Below are 11,150 nucleotides of genomic sequence, written 5' to 3'. Positions count from 1 at the left end.
TGGAAACCCAGATGTTGTATAGAAAAAGAATGAAACCCATATGTTCATTTGCACGAACCATTTATTGAAATGAATGCATGATCAACCAGATGCAGTTGACAATTAATCGGACATGGTTTCAAATGGGTTCTTGATGATTGTACAAGCTTAGCTTGTGGCACCATCTATAGATCTGCTATCGGAATTGAAATATAAATGTATTGTATGCTATGTCAAGAATGTCTCTGCAAATGAATAGATGGCTGAGAAAGATTTGGATTTTTTTTTTTTCGGATGAATGAAAGAAAGATTATAAAGAAAAATCACTATACAACCTAAAGCATGAAGATCAAAGTTAAAAGCATTAGAAACAGAAAAGGAAGAGTATGTAGTTTACCCAATTTCTAGCTTTTTTTACCCAGACCAACTGGATGTCCCAAATTTGCTAGTGCATTAGCTACAAAAATTGCTTATCTCCAGATGTGTTTGAACTCAATATCTTGGAACTAATTTGCCATACATTTGATATCCTGAACAAGAAGTTTGATGTGCCATGGGGAGAGATATTGATTTTTAGATTTTGTATTTGTCTTTAAAATTTTAATATTAATGTTTGACCAATATTAAGACTAACCAATGGCCAACTAACGTAATTTAGGCACAGTTTAGCATATGCTATGCAGCCTATAATTTTATATACACGCATAAAAATTTACTTTGTGGTTAAACCCTAGCCGTTCCTTGTAGCCGCTCCCAAAACCCTAGCCTTCTTCTCACGGCATCTCAACCTTCCTCACTACAAGCATGTCAACCATCGAGGATGTTACGGCAAGGTTTGCTGCTTCGCTCACTCTTGTGGGTTCTGACGTTGTCGACATCTCTCACCTAAATGATGGAGGCAACAGATCATACACACAAGCCTTTCTTCTAGCCAAGCCTTTGACGAAGAAGAAACATGAAGTTGTGGACCTTCAACGCCACTTCCGGCGAATTTGGGTCCTTGATGGAGGCTTCAAAGTGCAAGTCAGCATGCAGGGCAGGTTTGTTTTCACCTTTGACCTAAAGAGAGATCAAAACAAAGTTATCAGGGGAGGACCATGATACTTTGGCTGATTTCCTGTACTGCTGCAACAATACAATGGGCTTGCGAATCCGATGGAGGTATCCATGAATCATCTCTTCTTCTGGGTAAAGATTTTAGGTATTCCACCTGCCTTAGAGAATAGGAAACTATTATGAAATGGCTTCGATTGCAGGCAAGTATCTGGATTTTGATCAGACGCTATTTGATCACAAATGCCTGATTAGGCTTCATGTAGCACATGCTATATCTCAAACCTTCTTTCTGAAACATACGCTTAAACTGATCCCTGGTGTGGAGAAGGAAATAACATATTTCTTTGAGAATTTGCATGGAAAGTGGAGGGACTGTAATCTGATTATTCATGAATAGGATGAATGCCCTCTTGGGGCTACGCATAAACAGTAGACTAACACTGAAGCACAGGTTGCAATTGGGACCTCTCTAGCATCTCACTTTCCAGGCCTCTCTGATCTTTGCTTTCAAAATGGGACCTTTCGGTTCCATGGAGTTCAGGCCCCCATATTGCCATCTATTACTCAGAATCTGTTTGGTGCTCCCTCTACACACAAACCTTGACGTCCAATTGTCATTAGGAATGAAGATGTAAGGCCTGAAGCATCAAATACTGTGCTAGCTTTACCTCTTACTGAAACAGACCAAGCTGCGGTCAAGAGAGGACGTCCATCCTCATCATTCACATCCCTTAAAAAGCTGAAAATTCTTTTTGGAGAAAGTAGCCAGGCTACAAGCCCATCTATGTTCCAAAAGAAGCTGAAGGTGCCGGAATTCCACACCAAATTCTCTACCAAGTCTCTTGGCCTGATTGAGGCTCTAAGAGGAATCTTGATTCCGAAGGCCTCTAGGGTCGAAAAACAAGAACCCCTCCAAGAGTAAGAAAGTGACTGATGAAGATGTGTTGAGTGTCATACGCCCTAGCAAACCTCCAAGCCCTAGTGTTAGGGGCAAGGAGAAAATTTAGTTTTTTATTTCCATTTGAACACTGCCTATTTACTGGTCATTGACAACATAGTTTATAGGCTTTCTTTGAATAAGTGAGTATGAGTACTGTCAAATGATTAGACTTAATCTATGTATCGCTGTGGTTTTCCCACAAACTCTTTATCTGCCCAAAGATGGTAGAGAGAGGATATGTAATGGTCGTTTCTGGTCCGAGTAATTTTGATATATCGACATGATATTTTTCAAAAAAAAAAAAAAAAAAAAGGCCAACTAACATTGGCTAACTATATATGAGTTTGCGTCGCTCATATAATCATATTCTAAATTTAATTAGTTATACATCGCTGTATAGAATACGCTCTTATGATTACAAGTCATATTTCCAATAAGAGAAATTTTAAATACACACTCCTAATTACTTAATACACATCCCTATTATTTTATATTTTAAATCAAATTTTATAGGTAGGTTAAATGTCCAAAATGGATATCTATATATTAGAAGAAGAAAAAAATTCAATCACACCTATATTCTTTTTTACGTCTCTTCTTCTAAACTCTGGACGTTGTAATACATCTTTCTTCTCCACACTTCATCATATCAATTTCGACCATTGACATGGATTCTTAAGACCTCGCTCAACAATCTTCAATTATGTCGTGTTTGGATGAAATAATTATAAAGTGTTGAGAAATTTTAAAACGATGAAATCTACCACTCCATCAATTAGAATTCCATAAATTGCAATTTTCATTGTTTGGTTGTATTTATTTAGAATTTGAAATGTGTAATAAATTAAGAAGATTTAAAAAAAATTAAACTATTGAAAACGAAAATGACCTTGTTTTGGAAACTAATAAAATAAGAAAAGCAAACTTTTGTAAGGAAATTCGAAATGATACATATTTTGATGGAAATTGAAGTGAAGAATTCGAACAATCAATTCATTCATTTCTTTCCATAGAGAAATTCATAATTTCCAAGTATAGAATGTCAAATGAGATTTAGAAGTTATGAACTGCTTATTTTCATTTTAAATATCATCTCTTTTTCCTTCATCCAAACACACTTTTGAGGTGTGTGTTCTTCATCTTGTTCATTATTCTCATGTTTAAAGATTTGAAGGGAACAGTAATAAATTTTTAAGGATTTCCCAATATTTAACATAAGTAATCAATATGGGCATTTACAAAACGTCAACCTAGTATGAATAGTAGCCTTAATATAGTCAAATAATATAATATTTCATGATTTTTTAGATTAAGGGTATTTTAGGTACTTTGGGTTGTGTATTTAGTAAAATATTAGAATGGTAAATTAAATGAGTGGTGTATTAAGTAATTAGGGGTGTGTATTTAAAATTTCTCTTCCATGCTAGCTATCATGATATATAGACAAATAATTTCAAAATCTCCCTAATGCATGGGTCACGTAGATTGGAAATTTACCAAAACAAGAATGGAGAATGACGTTTGTGGCACCCTCTTGTAACCTCACACCATGTTTAGGCAGTTGGACTCGAGTGTTGCTTTGTTCCCCCAACTTCCTCACCCATCACGCACCTAAAAGGACACAAAACTGTCAACAAGCCCACCCACCATTCTCCACTCTCTCCCTCCTTCCCTCCCTCCCTCCCTCCATTCGTCTCCTTCGATGCACGACAAGCAAAGCAACCATTTTTAGCCATCTTGCCGGACGCGACTTTCGCGTTGAATTCCCCGTTCTGCCCCTCCGGTACACGCACCCTCCTCAAATAACACCCAGCTCTGTTTTGATGCTCTCCTCCCCCAATTTGGCTCCTTCTCGTTTTCCCCAAATCCCTTGTCCTTCCCCACCCCCATTCGCTTAGATTCAATTCTGGCGATTGTGCCATCCTAGGGGTTCCGTCTCTCCTTCTCAGGTAGTTTCAATTCGTTCTCAATGTTGCTTTTTGGTTCTCATTTGGTTATAAATTAGGGTTTTTTTTTTATCTGAAGCACCTGGCTTTTTTTTTTTTTTTTAATTCGTTTTTCCTTGGAGTTTTCTTCTGGGTTTTGAAGCTTGATGCTTTTTTGGTTTCTGTAGTGGGAAAGATTGGGTTTTTGCTTCAGCAAAGCATCTGATTCTCTCTGAATTTTTGGGTGGTTCTGGTTTCTTTTTCTATTGGTTTTCTTCTGGGTTCTGAAGCTTGATGCTTGGTTGATTTGTGTAGTGGGAAAGATTGGATTTTTATTGGGCTTTTCCATCAACAAGGAGTCTGCATCTCTCTGAATACAGGTACATCGCATACAGATTATAATTGTATAAATTAAATGGAACAAAATCTTCATCTTTTGTTTTTTGCGTTTAAATTTCAAACTATATGGTTGGCATAGTTGCTTGATGGCGTCTGAAAGTTCCACAGGACCCTGTTTTTTTTTTATTTTTATGAATTTGATCTCTATTTTTTATACGTAGGGTGCTGGATTTGCTAATTTTAATATATTTGTTGTTAATTATTGAAGAATCTGTGCTTCTGTAAATGTAATCCAGGACAAGGTCAACTTATTGTTGGTTGGGGTGGTGTGGGTTAGAGCCTGCATTAGTGGATATATAAAAACTGGAGTCATCGCTATGCTGTGTTTGAATCGTGATGGTTTCAATATTGCGAGCTTTTTCTTTCATTTGGCTGAGTGGCATCCACTTGAATAGCAGAGCTGACTTGGGCCTGAAGCCCTCTCCCCTCCCTCTGTAAAATCAGGTTTGCATTCGCTGCCAGAATCGTAATTGTGAATGTTTAATCGAACATGAGGGATTTGGATTACATCTAGGGATTTTGCTTAATATAATCATGGAAAAACAATTCAGTGTTCAGACGTTATCTTTTCTCCAGTTTTATATGAATATTGTGCTAGTTAACATGACATTTCGGTCATGAATTTTGGTCTGGAATAATCGGTTTGTTGTTTTGCAGGTTTTGGAAAAAAAATTTGGTTTTGGTTGGGAGCTATAGTAACTACTTCACACATCAAGTTTCTAATGATCCATAAGAGTGTCTGTATTGCTAGAATGATGGGATGCTGCAGTTGCTTTGGTTTCTCCATTGCTAGAAAGCCCAAACCGAAAAGGAAGCCTAGTTATAGCTATAGTAATCACCCTTCACAGGAGCATTTGTTGGATGATGATTTAGAAGATGATGATGATTGTTCATATAATGATGATGCTACAAGTATGGGCAATGCCGAAGAAAGTGCGCAGCAAAGTCGTGCCAAACGTCCTGATGAGATACTAAGTTTCAGAGAACAGAATGGAATGATTTGCAGGCAGTACCCTGTGAAGGAAACCCACAAAGTTGTTCGCACAGAGGTAATTTAGTCTTGTCTTGATTTTTTTGAAGTGTGTAATTGTGTCACAACAAGCTTAAGGGTTTCTAATATTAGTATGGTGCTTAGTACTCTTTCAATAATGAATGATAAGATCAGTCCTTTTGGTAGAAACTATAGTAAATCAGTTGAAAGTGAAACAAAATTTTAACATATTATCTGGTCAGCTTGAAAATTGTAAGATCTGCCTACTTTTTGTATCTTCTGTTAATGATTATGTCTGGAATTTTGGTTTTACTTCTGAATGTTATACTAAAGGGTCAAGTATAGTCCTAAGCTGTTCATGCCATCAATTTGGTGAAAAACTGAAGTTGCTGTATTTTTATATGGGGGTGGGTGATGGGTTGCAAACCAACTAGACAGTTTTGGACTGCTCTGCAGTCCACTTTGAAAGCAATTTCTTAAACTACTTACAAGCTTTTGCATTCGCATTCAGGATGATGATGGGAATAAGATGGTCAATGAGTACGTTCGGGAGTGTAAGATTGGTTCTGGCAGTTATGGGAAAGTGGTAAGTTCTGTACTGATAGTGTTTGTTTGTTTCTGCTGCTTACTGTAAAGGTTTGTTTTGCTGCTTACTGTAAAGGTTTGTTTAGCCCTTTTGTGTTGTATGTGAAACAGGTTTTGTATCGAAGCCTTGTAGATGGAAAGCATTATGCACTAAAGGTACTGTTTGTTTTTCTTAAATTTCTAGCTTGGATGTTTTGTATGAAGGAAAGAACTATTAAGATAATGAGTAAGGAAATTCTGATGCATCAGCTTTGTTTACCTGGGACAAGTTATAGTGCTTCTTTATATGCAATTTTCCCTTCTTTTACTTTTAGTTACGGAAAATCACTTTTGGTTGATGATATAACTGGAGATCAGGTTTGCTATAATTTAAGGTTCCTGTTTTTCTTTTTTTAATATACTGAAAAGCGCTTTTGGTTGATGATAACTTTATCTGTAGATTAAGTTAAGGATCCTTTTTTATTAATGTATGCTGAATTTTGTAGGCGTTTCATAAATCTCATTTATTAAAACTCCGGGTTGCACCTTCGGAGACAGCTATGACAGATGTTCTTCGTGAGGTATGTGTTTTATGTCTTTTCATGTTCTTATTGGAGACCCTTGAACAGTATCTTGTAGTTGGTTCTTGTTTCTTTCTGTTGATTGTAATATCAGAGTATCAAGAAACATCAGGAGAATTGTATATCGTTGTTTTTATGCTGGGTCTGCATTGTATTTTATTTTATATTTTTGTTTTGGCATGCTCATATACCACTTTACTCTGGCTTATGCTTGTTATACTCTCTCTCTCTCTCTCTCTCTCTCTCTATCTATCTATCTATCTATCTATCTATCTATCTATTATCTATCTATCTATCTATATGTATATATCTATATATATATATATATATTTTTTTTTTTCCTTTCATTTTTACTTCCATCTGTGGTTACTTATTTACTTATTCATATCAAATTCTTTCACTTGAAGGGAGGAATGTTGATTATCTTATATTTTTGTACCTGACAGGTTCTTATTATGAAAATGTTGGAACATCCTAACATAGTTAATCTCATTGAGGTGATTGACGACCCAGACACAGACCATTTCTACATGGGTACTTATTGTCTATTTAGCCTCTTTTTTTCCTTTTTAGTGCTAATTACAGCTTAAACTTATTTTCTTGTTCATAAATGTGTTCTTTGCTTTAAACTCTTCCCAGGAAAAGAGGTTTTTACATCTTGTTCCCTAGTCTAGATGCTTATTAGGGAATGAATGTACTGTGTCTACAATTTTATGTTTCAACAAATGGCTCCCGACATCCTGTGGACTTCAAGGGAATGTCAAACTAGTGCCCAATAAAACACCCATACTAGTATAAAACTTAAAGATGATGTTTTTTTATCAAAAGTTTATGGAAACTTCTGCCAGAGCATAATTTCTCTCCTTACTATAATGTGATGGTAGTGTTATGAGGATGATTTTGATAGTTACATTTCTCAGTTTGATTATTTCGGTCTATTCCAATGATATTACTGGAATTTTTTAGAAAGCAATACTAAACCCAAGCAAACTAGGAACTAGGAACACAAATCATTAAATTAGATATTAAATTTGCCGTACTCAGTGAAATTGTAGAAGGATCACACTGAAAGATATATTAAACTCTTATTTTTGTACAGGAGAGAAGAAGAATTGACTAAAGATTGCAGACCAGTTTACTGAAAGTTTTTGATTTTTGCAGTGTTGAATGTTTTCAAGTAGAATCCTGGTCTCATGTCTGACTGCAAGTTTTATTTTATCTGTTCGTGTTGTTTTTTCAGTTCTTGAATATGTGGAAGGCAAATGGGTCTGTGAGGGTTCTGGTCCACCAGGGGGCCTAGGAGAATCTACTGCAAGAAAGTACCTGCGGGACATAGTTCGAGGGCTAATGTATCTCCATGATCATGTATGATTAAAGTCTGGTTTTATGCATATCTCTCTTTCTGGAATGAAATTTTCTTTTAAGTAGCTGTCTTCATTTTGCAAGAGTATTTCTCTTTCTTGTCATCAGCTGATTGCATGAACTTGTTACACATGGATTGAAATGATTTAGTTAAATATTCTATGGATAGCAAGTACCCTTACCATAAAATTAAAAGGCAATGTTCTGCATGTAATAAGACAACATTTGTATATATTGGCTAAAGAGATTGGTTATGCTTAATACTGTAATGTGTCTTTTATCTGCTTCGGTATGTTGCTTATATAACCAATACAAGCAAGCAACTTATTATAAATTGGTAATGCTGTAAAGAATTGAATTTGATGCCAGATTAAGGTGACTCTTTGTATCTGGTTGGAGCAGAGGTAGTTGGGTGCACTGTCCTATTTGATACAAAAGCTGTTTGTTTATTTAGTAAGAGCATGGAGAGTAAAGATTGATGTTTTTAAAATTTGGCCTTTTATGTTCTATGAATGCATGACATATCTCAGAAGAATTGTAGCTGTTTCCCTGTCTCTGTGTGTGTGTGTGCGTGTGCGCGCGCCTGTAATGTACAGTGATTGGTTTGTCATTGTTACTGTGGTGAATTTTCATGTGTTTCTTTTGAAAACAGAACATAGTACATGGTGATATCAAACCTGATAATCTGCTGGTTAGTAGTAATGGTACGGTGAAGATTGGGGATTTTAGCGTCAGCCAAGTTTTTGAGGTAATGGAACTGCTGACACTTGGAACACTCTGACATAGTAGGATATTTTTTCTTTTGTTTGTTTTGCTCCCCCTTTTTTTTTTTCAAATTTGCACTAGGAGTACTTGAGAACTGTTAAAGAGTTGAGCTTACTGTCAGGTAGTTTGACACTTTAACTGTCTATAGAGCATTCAGATCTTATATCTCTTTAGTTCTTTCTGATATTTTTTCAAACAATGTTTTTGGGTATTAATATTTCAAATAAGGCATATCTCTTGTAACAAAACATAAGGCATTGTATTGGTCTCATCTGCAGGATGATAATGACGAGCTGCGCCGATCTCCAGGGACTCCTGTTTTCACTGCACCTGAATGTTGTTTAGGTAGGAATTTCTTCTAAGATACAATAGTGCACCTGAATGTTGTAAATCTTTTATTTTAAGTAATATAACAGAACAGGAAAGTAGGGTCTTTCAGTGGCCTCTGGGCTTAGTTGCACATTCTCCCTTAACAACACAGGTTGACTAGATTCAAATCCATCTATCATGTGTATGAATAATTTACCTAGGAAAACTATACCCGACACAAACAGGCAAAACTGACATTCAAGTAAGTCAGCTATGACTTTTCTTAAGTTTACCTCCTTGAGACATCATTTCCAACCTGAAATGTCAGATTTCTGTACATCATGAAAACAACCCTGATTGAGCTGGATTTGAATTTAGTTCTGGTCATTGCCAACCCTGTTCTTATTCCACATATGTTTTCTGCTGATCAACAGGCCTAACCTATCATGGTAAAGCTGCTGACACATGGGCAGTGGGGGTTACTTTGTACTGTATGGTATTGGGACAATACCCATTCCTTGGAGATACTCTGCAGGATACATATGACAAGGTATGGAAATCTCAGTATTCCTTTAGGACATCACTACAAAATAACTATTGGTGTATGCTTCAAGCCCAGTGTTCTATGGTTTATCTTATTGGTTGTTTGATTGCTCTGCAGATTGTTAATAACCCTTTAGTACTTCCAGAGAATATGACCCCACAGTTGAAGAATTTACTCGAAGGGCTTCTGTGCAAAGGTTGGTAACATGTAATATGTTAAATGTTAAAAATTATGGATTGCTGATAGTGCCACCCTTTTCAAAGTATGTTGATGATTATAACATTTTCATTATGCAGACCCTGCAATGAGGATGACTTTGGAGGAAGTTGCAGATCATAGTTGGGTTGTTGGAAATGATGGGAGAATGCCTCATTATTTATGCTGGTGCAAGCGGCGTCGCAAGAGTCTGAGTATTAGAGAGGAATCTAATGGGACAAAAGATGACTGTAGCATAACCCATACTGACTAGACTTTTTAGGGAGTTGATTTATGTATAGCAAAAAAGTTAGGTTTTGTTGTTTGGTCTTTTCCTTCTCTTTGGACTTGCAATCTTATCTGCAGTGGTTAATCATGGCAAAAACTAGTCTTAGATCCTCTTTAAGTTTGCAGCCTACCTTGGCCGGAGAAGGAGGTTGAGGTTCTGGCTTTCCAATTTTGGTTTTAGAGTTGCCAAAATTGTTTATTTATTTGTTTGCTTTTGGAATTCTCGTTTGATTTGATGAAAAAATGTGTTCAACTTGCTTATCATCCGGCGTCTGACACATGGAATATGGCTTTTTGAATTATTGACAGAACCTTCTATTTTGTGTTTCTTTGGTTGGTGTGACGACACTAGATTTCATGAGCTCGAGCCTCGTATTGTGCAGTATCTTTATTCGTTCTATTCGTAACTGTACCCGAAAAGAATTCGTTCCCATTGGTCTAGTGGAAGAAGGTTAGGCTATAAGTGAAGCGGATGCTATAGGGCTTCTTCTGGTAATATGAGGTCTTTGGTTTGAACCCTAGTTTGTGAAAAACATCCCTTGGGGAGGGGCAATACTCAAGTTGCTCCCGACTCTACAGTGGTAGTTCACTCGGCCACCATTAAAAAAGCGCATTTTGCAATTTGAAACAATTTTAAGAATCTAGCTTTAATAAATTATGTGGATGTACGCAAAGAACAAGTTCTGATGCCATTCATATGAATGACCTCTTGCCTATCATCATCATTAATTTTTTTTTTCAACGAACCAACTTTTTAAATTCTGTTCCTTGTGTAGATTGGAGTTTCATTTTTTTTTTTTTTTTTACTAAACGTCGAGAGTTTAAGCTTGGCTTGCAATTCGCCATCTCTCCCATTAGTAAATGCCAATTTGTTCCCTTCCCCTTCAATCTAGCTATCCAATCTGCCATGATACTGGGAGTATCGATCTTCTTAATTACTGGTATTCACCACCAAGAGTTTGGTAGCTTTTAGTTTAATTTTTTATTGTAGATTCAGTAAAACGGCCGACATAGAAGAAATTGGTAGTCAATGATTTCAGGTATTCGCAATCAATGAAAGAGAACTGCCAGCGAAGTCTTGAGAACTATTGGCGGCGGACATTGTATCCGGCGATTGGAGTGCGAGGATGATCAAATACCTTGGCGATCGCATAAGGTTGAAGACGAATATGAAGGCATGTGGTTTTGGTATCGAAGTCTGATGGGATAAATATTTTCTGGCTGCAAGTTATCCAAGGCTCCAAACATACTG

At 36.5% G+C, this 11,150-nt stretch overlaps 1 protein-coding gene across 1 annotated transcript; it reads left to right on the top strand.

Annotated features, from left to right (window-relative positions):
* Positions 1-3,445: 3,445 nt before the first annotated feature.
* Positions 3,446-10,219, top strand: LOC112165044 (serine/threonine-protein kinase GRIK2). The gene is made up of 14 exons (XM_024301429.1): positions 3,446-3,924; positions 4,216-4,280; positions 4,536-4,743; positions 4,957-5,348; positions 5,802-5,876; positions 5,987-6,031; positions 6,361-6,435; positions 6,882-6,969; positions 7,676-7,800; positions 8,450-8,545; positions 8,841-8,907; positions 9,306-9,421; positions 9,533-9,611; positions 9,712-10,219. Exons 4-14 carry the CDS (start codon positions 5,022-5,024, stop codon positions 9,882-9,884), a joined length of 1,266 nt encoding a protein of 421 aa, XP_024157197.1. The 5' UTR covers positions 3,446-3,924; positions 4,216-4,280; positions 4,536-4,743; positions 4,957-5,021; the 3' UTR covers positions 9,885-10,219.
* Positions 10,220-11,150: the final 931 nt, after the last annotated feature.

This window comes from Rosa chinensis, chromosome 5 (genome assembly GCF_002994745.2).
Source record: "Rosa chinensis cultivar Old Blush chromosome 5, RchiOBHm-V2, whole genome shotgun sequence".
NCBI classification, from domain to species: Eukaryota; Viridiplantae; Streptophyta; class Magnoliopsida; order Rosales; family Rosaceae; genus Rosa; species Rosa chinensis.
The sequence above is the reverse complement of the archived record's forward strand: the minus strand, read 5'-3'. Positions and strand labels throughout refer to the sequence as shown.

Excerpts from the sequence above, each read along its gene's own strand:
- LOC112165044 (XM_024301429.1), top strand. The coding sequence starts at position 5,022 with ATGATCCATAAGAGTGTCTGTATTGCTAGAATGATGGGATGCTGCAGT. Across the intron at positions 6,436-6,881 it reads TGACAGATGTTCTTCGTGAG|GTTCTTATTATGAAAATGTT; the intron begins GTATGTGTTTTA and ends TGTACCTGACAG. Across the intron at positions 8,908-9,305 it reads TGCACCTGAATGTTGTTTAG|GCCTAACCTATCATGGTAAA; the intron begins GTAGGAATTTCT and ends GCTGATCAACAG.